We start from the raw sequence: 16,198 nt of genomic DNA, 5'->3' as shown, positions 1-16,198 counted from the left end.
GCGTATTTCCGGCGGCATTTAACTAGTTAATAGCAGTGGGTGGATCACGATTCTACCCGCAGCTATTGCAGGCCTTGGAAAGATGTGGGCTCATCGCCGGAGCCCACATCAAAGGGAGGGAGTCCGACATTGGCGTACTAGTACGCCTGATGTCGGTAAGGGGTTAAGGCTGTGTGCCCACAATTAATTTTTGGTAATTGTATGGTGCTGTGTATTTTTGCTGTATTTAAAGCACAACGTCTTGGGCCATGTTCACACGATCAGTAATTTACCTCAGTATTTGTAAGCCAAAACCAGGAGTGGAACAATCAGAGGAATAATATAATAGAAACATATGCACCACTTCTGTATTTATCACCCACTCCTGGTTTTGTCTTACAAATTCTGAGGTAAAAAACTGACCAAATACTGAGTGTGTGAACATGGCCTCAAGGATAAGATTTTTGAAACTTTAAGTATTAGGCCATGTGCACATGTTGAGTGTTTGGTCAGTAATTTACATCAGTATTTATAAGCCAAAACCAGGAGAGGAACAATTAGAGGAAAAGTATAATAGAAACCCGTCCCCACTTCTGTATTTATCACCCACTCCTGGTTTTGGCTTATAAATACTGAGGTAAAATACTGACCAAATACTGAATGTGGCCTTATAATTGGTGTAAACTAACCTGCGGTGCGTTTTTCAAATTCCCATAGAATTGTGTTAGGCCCCTTCACAAGTCCATTTAAAAAAAAACATGTGGGTGAGACGGTCTATTTTTAACTATCCATGTTTTTTTTTTTGGCCTTACATCTCTACGTGTGCACCATCCGTGCATTATTACAACATGAACCTTATTACAATTCATTTAGTCCATCAGGGCCTGTGCATAAAGTGCAGAACACTACATAGGTTTATGATTAATATCATGTGTTTTAGATAGAAATATTGACTCACCACTTGTGGTTTAATCATTCTATAGTATACATGTGCCATACATGGCATCAGGAAGGTCACTACTGCACATGTCCGTGATGTCACAATCATCTATCCAATCCCTGTGTCCAGAGATCCCAAAGGAATTTGAGCATGCTCAGTAGGCACTCTATGTGTGCAGTCGCCATCTTTCTTCAGGGAAACAATTCCCACGTGTTTATTTCAGCAATCCTGCAGCATTTACAAGGCAAAATAGCCAAAAAAGGAGCCATAGATATGGGGTAGATAATAGCTAGATAGATGGTAGATAAATAATAGATAGATAGATAGACAAATTTTAAAGAAAAACGAGCTTATGTGGATTTATGAGCTCAATACCCTTAAGCCTAGGGGGTTAAACATAGATTTTAAAATACATACTGTTACTTAGAGGGAATATATGCGTACCTTGTTGAACAGTAAGATGTGAAGATCCGTTGGTAACTTATTAGGGTTATTCCTTGTAGTAGAATATTCCTCTAATTTTAAATATTGTATTTTGTTTCCTCAACTCTTTTTAGATGCACTGCTATATTGTTATTTGAAGACACTAACCCAGGTGGAGCATGAACGTGTGGAGGACGAAAAAAATCTCAAAAATTTTTTTAATTTTTTTCTGCACATTGAGAGTAAAAATTTATTATAAGTGAATATGAAAGTAAAATAGAGATGTTTATCAGATACTAGATGGTAGCCCAATTCTAACGCATCGGGTATTCTAGAATATGTATGTAGTTTATTTATGAAGATTTTAGAATAATACATTGAATACACAGGATTCGGCCGGCTGCGACCAATTAGCGAAGCGTGGTTCAAATCCCACGTCAATTTGCAGCCGGACTGCGCCTGTCACTGATTGTTCGCGGCCGGCCATGTTGTATATAACAGCCCACGTAGTAAATATTGCACAGCCACGTAGTATATTGCACAGCCACGTAGTATATAGCACAGCCACGTAGTATATTGCACAGTCACGTAGTATATAGCACAGCCCATGGAGTATATAGCACAACCCACGTAGTATATAGCACAGCCCATGGAGTGTATAGCACAGCCCACGGAGTATATAGCACAGCCCACGGAGTATATAGCACAGCCACATAGTATATAACACAGCCCACAGAGTATATAGCACAGCCACGTAGTATATAGCACAGCCCATGGAGTGTATAACAGCCCACATAGCATATAACACAGCCACGTAGTTTATAACAGCCCATGTAGCATATAACACAGCTAACGTAGTATATAACAGCCCACGCATGCAGTATATAACACAGGCCACGTAGTGTATAACACAGGCCACGTAGTGTATAACACAGGCCACGTAGTGTATAACACAGCCCACGTAGTGTATAACACAGCCCACGTAGTGTATAACACAGGCCACATAGTATATTGCACAGCCCACGTAGTATATAGCCCAGCCCACACAGTATATTGCACAGCCCACGTAGTATATTGCACAGCCAACGTAGTATATTGCACAGCCCACGTAGTATATAGCACAGCCTACATAGTATATAGCACAGCCCACGTAGTATATAGCACAGCCCACATAGTATATTGCACAGCCCACGTAGTATATAGCACAGCCCATGCAGTATATTGCACAGCCCATGTAGTACACTGCACAGCCCACGTAGTATATTGCACAGCCCATGTAGTATATAGCACAGCCCACATAGTATATAGCATAGCCCACGTAGTATATAGCACAGCCCACGTAGTATATTGCACAGCCCACGTAGTACATTGCACAGCCCACGCAGTACATTGCACAGCCCACGTTGTACATTGCACAGCCCACGTAGTACATTGCACAGCCCAAGTATTATATTACACAGCCCACGTAGTATATTGCACAGCCCACGTAGTATATTGCACAGCCCAAGTAGTATATTGCACAGCCCACATAGTATATTGCACAGCCCACGAAGGATATTGCACAGCGCACGTAGTAAATTGCACAGCCCACGTATTATATTGCACAGCCCACGTAGTATATTGCACAGCCCACATAGAATATTGCACAGCCCACATATTATATTGCACAGCCCACATAGTATATTGCACAGCCCACGTAGTATATAGAACAACCCACGTATTATATTGCACAGCCCACGTATTATATTGCACAGCCCACGTAGTATATTGCACAGCCCACGTATTATATTGCACAGCCCACGTATTATATTGCACCGCCCACGTATTATATTGCACAGCCCACGTATTATATTGCACAGCCCACGTAGTATATTGCACAGCCCACGTAGTACATTGCACAGCCCACGTAGTACATTGCACAGCCCATGTAGTACATTGCACAGCCCACGTAGTATATTGCACAGCCCACGTATTATATTGCACAGCCCACGTATTATATTGCACAGCCCACGTATTATATTGCATAGCCCACGTAGTATATTGCACAGCCCACGCAGTATATAGCAGTGTGGGCATCATATCCCTGTTAAAAAAAAGAATTAAAATAAAAAATAGTTATATACTCCGTTGGCCCCGGATCCAAGCGAAGCGGTTACCGACGCTCCTCGGGCGCTCCGGACCCAAGAGTGCATTGCGGTCGCAATGCATGGAGCGGTCACCGGAGCGTCGCGAAGAGCGGGAAAGGCCGGTTCTGGATCCGAGGGGCCGACGGACGGTGAGTATATAACGATTTGTTATTTTTTAAATTATTTTTAACATTAGATCTTTTAACTATTGATGCCGCATAGGCAGCATCAATAGTTAAAAGTTGGTCACACAGAGTTAATAGCAGCAGTAACGGAGTGCGTTACCTGCGGCATAACGCGGTCCATTACCGCTGCCATTAACCCTGTGTGAGCGCTGACTGGAGGGGATTATGGAGCGGGCACTGACTGTGGGGAGGAAGGAGCGGCCATTTTGCCACCAGACTGTGCCCATCGCTGATTGGTCGTGGCCGTTTTGCTGCGACCAATCAGCGACTTGGATTTCCATGACACACAGAGGCCGCGACCAATGAATATCCGTTAAGAAACACGTGATGGTGTCTCCGCGGCTTTTCTACATGCAATGAATATCCGTGACAGACAGACAGACAGAAAGATAGACAGAAAGACGGAAGTGACCCTTAGACAATTATATAGTAGATTTACCATATATATGGATCGCCCCACTTAAGGGCAATGGGGTACTCGGTACCGGGTCCTCCGGTTCGGGGGATGTCACGGTGGCTGACCCGGTCCGTGGCCCTCAGGGGTGTCCATGGTCGGGCAGCCAACGTGGAATTAACTGTCCTGCCAGTCTCTGAAGCAAGGCTTGGAGATGATTGCTTCCTCGGTATCCTGGCTACCGGCTCCTGCGCCTCAGAAAGGAGCAGCTTGTTCCTGGCTGATCTCCCTCTGATATTCCTCTCCTGTGCTCTGCTTTCCTGCACACTCTCTGCAATAGGCTCACTTTTTAGTGTCTTTTCCCAGGAGTTGCAGCACTTCATGCCAGCAGAGCTCCTCTCCCTCTGTCTTTCTGACAGGAACTGAACTCTGAACCCCTTTTCCCTCCAGATCAGGATGTTAAATAGGGGGAGTTCACCCTAAACAGACTTAGAGCTCCACCTTCTGGTCTAGAGTGTGATCATGTTGCATGTGTATAATACCTGAATGTGGTTGTCTTTCATTGCCTTCAGACATGATATCACTTCTCCCTGAAAGGATAATGACATCACTGCGACGACCAGGACACTGGGGCGCCGCATATACTCGAGTATAAGCCGAGATTTTCAGCCCATTTTTGGGGGCTAAAAGTCCCCCTCTCTGCTTACACTCGAGTCATACCCAGGGGTCGGCAGGGGAGGGGGAGCGGGGGCTGTCTAATTATACTCACCTGCTCCTGGCATGGTCCCTGCAGGTCCCTGGCTGCCCGGCACCCCAGCTTCTTCCTGTACTGAGCGGTTACATGGTATCGCTCATTACAGTAATGAATATGCGGCTCCACCTCCCATAGGGGTGGAACCACATATTCATTACTGTAATGAGCGGTAACGGTGACCGCTCAGTACAGGAAGAAGCTGTAGCGCCGGGGAACCAGGGACCGCACCAGGAGCAGGTGAGTATAACTGGGAGGGGGAGCGAAGCGAGATATTCACCTGCTCCTCGTTCCGGCACCGCTCCGTCTTCAGTGTCTTCTGCAGTGACGCTCAGGCCAGAGGGCGCGGTGACGTGGTTAGTGCGCGCCCTCTGCCTGAACGTCAGTGCAGAAGACGCTGAAGATGGAGCGGTGCCGGAACGAAGTCAGGTGAACATTGCAAGTGCCGGGGGCCTGAGCGATGGAGAGGTGAGTATGTGATTTATTTATTTTTTATCACAGCAACAACAAATGGGGCAAGTGTCTATATGGAGCATCTTATGGGGCCATAACGTTTGTGCAGCACTATATGGGGCAAATATCCTTATTGAACATCTTATGGGGCCATAATTAACGTTTGTGGAGCATTATATGGGGCAAGTGTCTGCATGGAGCATCTTATGGGGCCATAATCAAGGTTTGTGCAGCACTATATGGGGCAAATATCTTTATGGAGCATCTTATGGGGCCATAATCAACATTTGTGCAGCATTATATTGGGCAAATGTGTCTATGGAGCATCTTATGGGGCCATTATTAACCTTCATGCAGGATTATATGGGGCATATTTTAATATGGAGCATCTTATCGGGCCATCATAAACTTTATGGAGCATTTATGGGGCTCCTGATTCAATATGGATATTCAAAAACAACCTACTGATGTCTCAATTAACTTTTATTGGTATCTATTTTTACTTTTGACATTTACCGGTAGCTGCTGCATTTCCCACCCTAGGCTTATACTCGAGTCATTAAGTTTTCCCAGTTTTTTGTGGCAAAATTAGGGGGTCGGCTTATACTCGGGTTGGCTTATAGTTGAGTATATACGGTAATTAATTTTTCCGCATGTGAATGGATTGCTGATTGATCAAAAATACAATAAGGAATAATTTTTTTAAGATCATAAATTTTGAAGAATGACTGTGTCTTTAATGCAGGCAAAGTATTATGTGCAAAAAATAACCAGGACTGAGGTGTTACTACCTTTAGTAGTCGCAGTTGCGGCATTTTGACCTCAAAGGGTTAATTACTGTGCCAGGACACTATGTGATTCCCGGAGACAACCTGTATAAGGTGCCGGCCGGTGCGTCAGGGTGGGATTTTACACCTATAAAAAGTCCTTATGGTAGCAGACATACTGCACATAGATAGCCTAGCATCAATTAAAGATTATTGTGTATATAATACTGGTGGAGAGAGCGTAATAAAAGTGAAATGCCCCAACAAATATGGCGATATGGAGACGACACGCGCATGCGCAGTCATAGAATGCCATGCAGCTAAGATGATTGGCCGGTAATCCACTCCATTGGGGTGACGTGCTCAGACATGCGCAATAGGTCAGGCAAAACGGCGAACAATTATGATGGCGTCCTCCACGCTCAACATGCGCCGCCAGGGTGAGAAGTAAAGTAAATTAATTAATTACTAATACAGCAATTCATTATACAGTGCAGGATACAATCTGAGGAAAGAATAAGAATTGCAACAAGTTTTATGTAAGCACTCTAGCTGTTTCCAGCCAGCTAACACTCAGCACGCTCATTGCTATCTAATTAACGCTGCGTGGTAGGTGGCTGGATTATCTGTGGTAATGTGGTGGGGGGCAGGATTACGTGTGGTGATGTGGTGGGGGGCGGGATTATGTGTGGTGATGTGGTGGGGGGCGGGATTATGTGTGATGATGTGGTGGGGGGCAGGATTAGGTGTGGTAATGTGGTGGTGGGGGGTGGGATTATGTGTGGTAATGTGGTGGGGGGCGGGATTATCTGTGGTAATGTGGTGGGGGGCGGGATTATGTGTGGTGATGTGGTGGGGGCGGGATTATGTGTGGTGATGTGGGGGGTGGAATTATGTGTGGTGATGTGGTGGGGGGGCGGGATTATGTGTGGTAATGTGGTGGGGGGTGGGATTATGTGTGGTAATGTGGTAATGTGGTGGGGGCAGGATTATCTGTTAATGTGGTGGGGGGCGGGATTTGTGTGGTAATGTGGTGGGGGGTGGGATTATGTGTTGTAACGTGGTGGGGGGCGGGATTATGTGTGGTGATGTGGTGGGGGCTGGTATTATGTGTGGTGATGTGGTGGGGAGCGGGATTATGTGTGGTGATGTGGGGAGCGGGATTATGTGTGGTGATGTGGTGGGGGGCGGGATTATGTGTGGTGATGTGGGGGGCGGGATTATGTGTGGTGATGTGGTGGGGGCGGAATTATGTGTGGTAATGTGGTGGGGGTGGGATTATGTGTGGTAATGTGGTGGGGGGCGGGATTATGTGTGGTGATGTGGTGGGGGCGGGATTATGTGTGATAATGTGGTGGAGGGGCAGGATTATCTGTGGTAATGTGGTGGGCGGGCAGGTTTATGTGTGGTAATGTGGTGGGGGGTGGGATTATGTGTGGTAATGTGGTAATGTGGTGGGGGGTGGGATTATGTGTGGTAATGTGGTGGGGGGTGGGATTATGTGTGGTGATGTGGTGGGGGGCGGGATTATGTGTGGTAATGTGGTGGGGGTGGGATTATGTGTGGTAATGTGGTGGGGGGCGGGATTATGTGTGGTGATGTGGGGGGCGGGATTATGTGTGGTGATGTGGTGGGGGCGGAATTATGTGTGGTAATGTGGTGGGGGTGGGATTGTGTGGTAATGTGGTGGGGGGGCGGGATTATGTGTGGTGATGTGGTGGGGGGCGGGATTATGTGTGATAATGTGGTGGAGGGGCAGGATTATCTGTGGTAATGTGGTGGGCGGGCAGGTTTATGTGTGGTAATGTGGTGGGGGGTGGGATTATGTGTGATAATGTGGTAATGTGGTGGGGGGGCGGGATTATGTGTGGTAATGTGGTGGGGGGGTGGGATTATGTGTGGTGATATGGTGGGGGGCGGGATTATGTGTGGTGATGTGGTGGGGGGCGGGTTTATGTGTGGTGATGTGGTGGTGGCGGGATTATGTGTGGTGATGTGGGGGGGCGGGATTATGTGAGGTGATGTGGTGGGGGGCGGGATTAGGTGTGGTAATGTGGGGGACGGGATTATCTGTGGTAATGTGGTGGGGGCGGGATTATGTGTGGTAATGTAGTGGGGGGGTGGGATTATGTGTGGTAATGTGGTGGGGGGCGGGATTATGTGTGGTGATGTGGTGGGGAGCGGGATTATGTGTGGTGATGTGGTGGGGGGCAGGATTAGGTGTGGCAATGTGGGGGACGGGATTATCTGTGGTAATGTGGTGGGGGACGGGATTATGTGTGGTGATGTGGTGGGGGGCGGGATTAGGTGTGGTAATGTGGGGGACGGGATTATCTGTGGTAATGTGGTGGGGGCGGGATTATGTGTGGTGATGTGGTGGGGAGCGGGATTATGTGTGGTGATGTGGTGGGGGGCAGGATTAGGTGTGGCAATGTGGGGGGCGGGATTATGTGTGGTGATGTGGTGGGGGGTGGAATTATGTGTGGTGATGTGGTGGGGGGGCGGGATTATGTGTGGTAATGTGGTGGGGGGTGGGATTATGTGTGGTAATGTGGTAATGTGGTGGGGGCGGGATTATCTGTTAATATGGTGGGGGGCGGGATTTGTGTGGTAATGTGGTGGTGGGTGGGATTATGTGTGGTAACGTGGTGGGGGGCGGGATTATGTGTGGTGATGTGGTGGGGGCTGGTATTATGTGTGGTGATGTGGTGGGGAGCGGGATTATGTGTGGTGATGTGGTGGGGAGCGGGATTATGTGTGGTGATGTGGTGGGGGGCGGGATTATGTGTGGTGATGTGGGGGGCGGGATTATGTGTGGTAATGTGGTGGGGGTGGGATTATGTGTGGTAATGTGGTGGGGGGGCGGGATTATGTGTGGTGATGTGGTGGGGGGCGGGATTATGTGTGATAATGTGGTGGAGGGGCAGGATTATCTGTGGTAATGTGGTGGGCGGGCAGGTTTATGTGTGGTAATGTGGTGGGGGGTGGGATTATGTGTGGTAATGTGGTAATGTGGTGGGGGGTGGGATTATGTGTGGTAACGTGGTGGGGGGTGAGATTATGTGTGGTGATGTGGTGGGGGGCGGCATTATGTGTGGTAATGTGGTGGGGGTGGGATTATGTGTGGTAATGTGGTGGGGGGCGGGATTATGTGTGGTAATGTGGTGGAGGGGCGGGATTATCTGGTAATGTGGTGGGGGGCGGGATTATGTGTGGTGATGTGGTGGGGGGTGGGATTATGTGTGGTAATGTGGTGGGGGGCGGGATTATGTGTGGTAATGTGGAGGGGGGTGGGATTATGTGTAGTAACGTGGTGGGGGCGGGATTATGCTTTGTGATGTGGTGGGGGCGGGATTATGTGTGGTGATGTGGTGGGGGGCGGGATTATGTGTGGTGATATGGTGGGGGCGGGATTGTGTGGTGATGTTGTGGGGGGCGGGATTATGTGTGGTGATGTGGGGGGCGGGATTATGTGTGGTAATGTGGTGGGGGTGGGATTATGTGGTAATGTGGTGGGGGGCGGGATTATGTGTGGTGATGTGGTGGTGGCGGGATTATGTGTGGTGATGTGGGGGGGCGGGATTATGTGTGGTAATGTGGTGGGGGGTGGGATTATGTGTGGTAATGTGGTGGGGGACGGGAATATGTGTGGTGATGTGGTGGGGGGCGGGATTATGTGTGGTACTGTGGTGGGGGGTGGGATAATCTGTGGTAATGTGGTGGGGGACGGGATTATGTGTGGTAATGTAGTGTTAGGTGGGATTATCTGTGGTAATGTGGTGGGGGGGCGGGATTATGTGGTAATGTGGTGGGGGCCGGGATTATGTGTGGTAATGTGGTGGGGGGGCGGGATTATGTGGTAATGTGGTGGGGGCCGGGATTATGTGTGGTGATGTGGTGGGGGGCAGGATTATGTGTGGTGATGTGGTGGGGGTGGGATTAGGTGTGGTAATGTGGTGGTGGGGGGTGGGATTATGTGAGGCAATGTGGTGGGGGGCGGGATTATGTGTGGTAATGTGGTGGGGGCGGGATTATGTGTGGTGATGTGGGGGGTGGAATTATGTGTGGTGATGTGGTGGGGGGGCGGGATTATGTGTGGTAATGTGGTGGGGGGTGGGATTATGTGTGGTAATGTGGTAATGTGGTGGGGGGCGGGATTATCTGTGTTAATTTGGTGGGGGGCGGGATTATATGTGGTGGGGGGCAGGATTATGTGTGGTGATGTGGTGGTGGGCGGGATTATGTTTGGTGATGTGGGGGGCGGGATTATTTGTGGTAATGTAGGGGGCAGGATTATGTGTGGTAATGTGGTGGAGGGGCGGGATTATCTGGTAATGTGGTGGGGGGCGGGATTATGTGTGGTGATGTGGGGGGCGGGATTATGTGTGGTGATGTGGTGGGGGCGGAATTATGTGTGGTAATGTGGTGGGGGTGGGATTATGTGTGGTAATGTGGTGGGGGGGCGGGATTATGTGTGGTGATGTGGTGGGGGGCGGGATTATGTGTGATAATGTAGTGGAGGGGCAGGATTATCTGTGGTAATGTGGTGGGCGGGCAGGTTTATGTGTGGTAATGTGGTGGGGGGTGGGATTATGTGTGATAACGTGGTAATGTGGTGAAGGGGTGGGATTATGTGTGGTAATGTGGTGGGGGGTGGGATTATGTGTGGTGATATGGTGGGGGGCGGGATTATGTGTGGTGATGTGGTGGGGGGCGGGTTTATGTGTGGTGATGTGGTGGCGGGATTATGTGTGGTGATGTGGGGGGGCGGGATTATGTGTGGTGATGTGGTGGGGGGCGGGATTAGGTGTGGTAATGTGGGGGATGGGATTATCTGTGGTAATGTGGTGGGGGCGGGATTATGTGTGGTAATGTAGTGGGGGGGTGGGATTATGTGTGGTAATGTGGTGGGGGGCGGGATTATGTGTGGTGATGTGGTGGGGAGCGGGATTATGTGTGGTGATGTGGTGGGGGGCAGGATTAGGTGTGGCAATGTGGGGGACGGGATTATCTGTGGTAATGTGGTGGGGGACGGGATTATGTGTGGTGATGTGGTGGGGGGCGGGATTATGTGTGGTGATGTGGTGGGGGGCGGGATTAGGTGTGGTAATGTGGGGGACGGGATTATCTGTGGTAATGTGGTGGGGGCGGGATTATGTGTGGTAATGTAGTGGGTGGGTGGGATTATGTGTGGTAATGTGGTGGGGGCGGGATTATGTGTGGTGATGTGGTGGGGAGCGGGATTATGTGTGGTGATGTGGTGGGGGGCAGGATTAGGTGTGGCAATGTTGGGGGCGGGATTATGTGTGGTGATGTGGTGGGGGGTGGAATTATGTGTGGTGATGTGGTGGGGGGGCGGGATTATGTGTGGTAATGTGGTGGGGGGTGGGATTATGTGTGGTAATGTGGTAATGTGGTGGGGGCGGGATTATCTGTTAATGTGGTGGGGGGCGGGATTTGTGTGGTAATGTGGTGGGGGGTGGGATTATGTGTGGTAACGTGGTGGGGGGCGGGATTATGTGTGGTGATGTGGTGGGGGCTGGTATTATGTGTGGTGATGTGGTGGGGAGCGGGATTATGTGTGGTGATGTGGTGGGGAGCGGGATTATGTGTGGTGATGTGGTGGGGGGCCGGATTATGTGTGGTGATGTGGGGGGCGGGATTATGTGTGGTGATGTGGTGGGGGCGGAATTATGTGTGGTAATGTGGTGGGGGTGGGATTATGTGTGGTAATGTGGTGGGGGGGCGGGATTATGTGTGGTGATGTGGTGGGGGGCGGGATTATGTGTGATAATGTGGTGGAGGGGCAGGATTATCTGTGGTAATGTGGTGGGCGGGCAGGTTTATGTGTGGTAATGTGGTGGGGGGTGGGATTATGTGTGGTAATGTGGTAATGTGGTGGGGGGTGGGATTATGTGTGGTAACGTGGTGGGGGGTGAGATTATGTGTGGTGATGTGGTGGGGGGCGGGATTATGTGTGGTAATGTGGTGGGGGTGGGATTATGTGTGGTAATGTGGTGGGGGGCGGGATTATGTGTGGTAATGTGGTGGATGGGCGGGATTATCTGGTAATGTGGTGGGGGGCGGGATTATGTGTGGTGATGTGGTGGGGGGTGGGATTATGTGTGGTAATGTGGTAATGTGGTGGGGGGCGGGATTATGTGTGGTAATGTGGAGGGGGGTGGGATTATGTGTAGTAACGTGGTGGGGGCGGGATTATGTTTTGTGATGTGGTGGGGGCGGGATTATGTGTGGTGATGTGGTGGGGGGCGGGATTATGTGTGGTGATATGGTGGGGGCGGGATTATGTGTGGTGATGTTGTGGGGGGCGGGATTATGTGTGGTGATGTGTGGGGCGGGATTATGTGGTAATGTGGTGGGGGGGCGGGATTATGTGGTAATGTGGTGGGGGCCGGGATTATGTGTGGTAATGTGGTGGGGGGGCGGGATTATGTGGTACTGTGGTGGGGGCCGGGATTATGTGTGGTGATGTGGTGGGGGAGCGGGATTATGTGGTAATGTGGTGGGGGCCGGGATTATGTGTGGTGATGTGGTGGGGGGCAGGATTATGTGTGGTGATATGGTGGGGGCGGGATTATGTGTGGTGATGTGGTGGGGGGCGGGATTATGTGTGGTGATGTAGGGGGCGTGATTATGTGTGGTAATGTGGTGGGGGTGGGATTATGTGGTAATGTGGTGGGGGGCGGGATTATGTGTGGTGATGTGGTGGTGGCGGGATTATGTGTGGTGATGTGGGGGGGCGGGATTATGTGTGGTAATGTGGTGGGGGGTGGGATTATGTGTGGTAATGTGGTGAGGGATGGGAATATGTGTGGTGATGTGGTGGGGGGCGGGATTATGTGTGGTACTGTGGTGGGGGGTGGGATAATCTGTGGTAATGTGGTGGGGGACGGGATTATGTGTGGTAATGTAGTGTTAGGTGGGATTATCTGTGGTAATGTGGTGGGGGGCGGGATTATGTGGTAATGTGGTGGGGGCCGGGATTATGTGTGGTAATGTGGTGGGGGGGCGGGATTATGTGGTAATGTGGTGGGGGCCGGGATTATGTGTGGTGATGTGGTGGGGGGCAGGATTATGTGTGGTGATGTGGTGGGGGTGGGATTAGGTGTGGTAATGTGGTGGTGGGGGGTGGGATTATGTGAGGCAATGTGGTGGGGGGCGGGATTATGTGTGGTAATGTGGTGGGAGGGTGGGATTATGTGTGGTAATGTGGTGGGGGCGGGATTATGTGTGGTGATGTGGGGGGTGGAATTATGTGTGGTGATGTGGTGGTGGGCGGGATTATGTTTGGTGATGTGGGGGGCGGGATTATCTGTGGTAATGTAGGGGGCAGGATTATGTGTGGTAATGTGGTGGAGGGGCGGGATTATCTGGTAATGTGGTGGGGGGCGGGATTATGTGTGGTGATGTGGTGGGGGGCGGGATTATGTGTGATAATGTGGTAATGTGGTGGGGGGCGGGATTATGTGCGGTAAAGTGGAGGGGGGTGGGATTATGTGTAGTAACGTGGTGGGGGGCGGGATTATGTGTGGTGGGGGGTGGGATTATGTGTGGTGTTGTGGTGGGGGGGCGGGATTATGTGTGATAATGTGGTGGAGGGGCGGGATTATCTGTGGTAATGTGGTGGGGGGGCGGGATTATGTGTGGTAATGTGGTGGGGGGTGGCATTATGTGTGGTAATGTGGTAGTGTGGTGGGAGGCGGGATTATGTGTGGTAATGTGGAGGGGGGTGGGATTATGTGTAGTAACGTGGTGGGGGCGGAATTATGTGTTGTGATGTGGTGGGGGGCGGGATTATGTGTGGTGATGTGGTGGGGGGCGGGATTATGTGTGGTGATGTGGGGGTGGGATTATGTGTGGTGATGTGGGGGGGCGGGATTATGTGTGGTAATGTGGTGGGGGGTGGGATTATGTGTGGTAATGTGGTGGGGGACGTGAATATGTGTGGTGATGTGGTGGGGGGCGGGATTATGTGTGGTACTGTGGTGGGGGGTGGGATTATCTGTGGTAATGTGGTGGGGGATGGGATTATGTGGTAATGTGGTGGGGGCCGGGATTATGTGTGGTGAAGTGGTGGGGGGCAGGATTATGTGTGGTGATGTGGTGGGGGTGGGATTAGGTGTGGTAATGTGGTGGTGGGGGGTGGGATTATGTGAGGCAATGTGGTGGGGGGCGGGATTATGTGTGGTAATGTGGTGGGCGGGTGGGATTATGTGTGGTAATGTGGTGGGGGGTGGGATTATGTGTGGTAATGTGGTAATGTGATGGGGGCGGGATTATCTGTTAATGTGGTGGGGGGCGGGATTTGTGTGGTAATGTGGTAGGGGGTGGGATTATGTGTGGTAACGTGGTGGGGGTGCGGGATTATGTGTGGTGATGTGGTGGGGGCTGGGATTATGTGTGGTGATGTGGTGGGGAGCGGGATTATGTGTGGTGATGTGGTGGGGAGAGGGATTATGTGTGGTGATGTGGTGGGGGGTGGGATTATGTGTGGTGATGTGGGGGGCGGGATTATGTGTGGTGATGTGGTGGGGGCGGAATGATGTGTGGTAATGTGGTGGGGGTGGGATTATGTGTGGTAATGTGGTGAGGGGCGGGATTATTTGTGGTAATGTGGTGGAGGGGCGAGATTATCTGGTAATGTGGTGGGGGGGCGGGATTATGTGTGGTGATGTGGTGGGGGGGCGGGATTATGTGTGATAATGTGGTGGAGGGGCGGGATTATCTGTGGTAATGTGGTGGGCGGGCGGGTTTATGTGTGGTATTGTGGTGGGGGGTGGGATTATGTGTGGTAATGTGGTAATGTGGTGGGGGGTGGGATTATGTGTGGTAATGTGTTGGGGGGTGGTATTATGTGTGGTGATGTGGTGGGGGGCGGGATTATGTGTGGTAATGTGGTGGGGGGCGGGATTATGTGTGGTAATGTGGTGGGGGTGGGATTATGTGTGGTAATGTGGTGGGGACGGGATTATGTGTGGTAATGTGGTGGAGGGGCGGGATTATGTGTGGTGATGTGGTGGGGGGTGGGATTATGTGTGATAATGTGGAAATGTGGTGAGGGGCGGGATTATGTGTGGTAATGTGGAGGGGGGTGGGATTATGTGTAGTAACGTGGTGGGGGGCGGGATTATGTGTGGTGATGTGGTGGGGGGTGGGATTATCTGTGGTAATGTGGTGGGGGGGCGGGATTATGTGTGGTAATGTGGTGGGGGGCGGGATTATGCGTGGTAATGTGGAGGGGGGTGGGATTATGTGTAGTAACGTGGTGTGGGCGGGATTATGTGTGGTGATGTGGTGGGGAGCGGGATTATCTGTGGTGATGTGGTGGGGGGCGGCATTATGTGTGGTGATGTGGTGGGGGGCGGGATTATGTGTGGTGATGTGGGGGGCGGGATTATGTGTGGTAATGTGGTGGGGGTGGGATTATGTGTGGTAATGTGGTGGGGGGCGAGATTATGTGTGGTAATGTGGTGAAGGGGTGGGATTATCTGGTAATGTGGTGGGGGGGCGGGATTATGTGTGGTGATGTGGTGGTGGGGGATTATGTGTGATAATGTGGTGGAGGGGCGGGATTATCTGTGGTAATGTGGTGGGGGGGCGGGATTATGTGTGGTAATGTGGAGGGGCGGGATTATGTGTGGTAATGTGGAGGGGTGGGATTATGTGTGGTGATGTGGTGGGGGAGGGTTTATGTGTGGTGATGTGTTGGGGGGCGGGATTATGTGTGGTGATGTATTAGGGGGCGGGATTATGTGTGGTGATGTGGTGGGGGGGCGGGATTATGTGCGGTAATGTGTTGGGGGGGCGGGATTATGTGTGGTGATGTGGTGGGGGGTGGGATTGTGTGTGTGGTGATGTGGTGCGGATTGTGTGTGGTAATGTGGTGGGGGGCAAGATTGTGTGTGGTAATGTGGTGGGGGCGGGATTGTGTGTAATAATGTGGTGGGGGCGGGATTATGTGTGGTGATGTGGTGGGGGGCGGGATTATGTGTGATAATGTGGTAATGTGGTGGGGGGCGGGATTATGTGTGGTAACGTGGAGGGGGGTGCGATTATGTGTAGTAACGTGGTGGGGGGAGGGATTATGTGTGGTGATGTGGTGGGGGGTGGGATTATGTGTGGTGATGTGGAGGGGGGGCGGCATTATGTGTGGTAATGT

At 50.9% G+C, this 16,198-nt stretch overlaps 1 protein-coding gene across 3 annotated transcripts in view; it reads right to left on the bottom strand.

Moving 5' to 3' along the window:
• The window catches only part of DHRS3 (dehydrogenase/reductase 3), a 111,816-nt gene that overhangs the window by 58,284 nt on the left and 37,334 nt on the right, over positions 1 to 16,198 (bottom strand). Inside the window, exon 1 of one of the 3 annotated variants that reach the window (XM_077250274.1) lies at positions 938 to 1,001. The exons of 1 other annotated variant lie outside the window; for it this stretch is intronic. Coding sequence is in view for 1 of the 2 variants with exons in the window: in XM_077250273.1 (XP_077106388.1) it covers positions 938 to 985 (48 nt within the window). In the remaining variant the exon portion in view is untranslated. Of the gene's footprint in view, positions 1 to 937; positions 1,002 to 16,198 lie in introns of those variants that run through there. One more of the 3 variants, XM_077250273.1, reaches the window with a different exon arrangement.

The sequence above is a fragment of the Ranitomeya variabilis genome, chromosome 4 (genome assembly GCF_051348905.1).
Source record: "Ranitomeya variabilis isolate aRanVar5 chromosome 4, aRanVar5.hap1, whole genome shotgun sequence".
Classification (NCBI taxonomy): Eukaryota; Metazoa; Chordata; class Amphibia; order Anura; family Dendrobatidae; genus Ranitomeya; species Ranitomeya variabilis.
The sequence above is the reverse complement of the archived record's forward strand: the minus strand, read 5'-3'. Positions and strand labels throughout refer to the sequence as shown.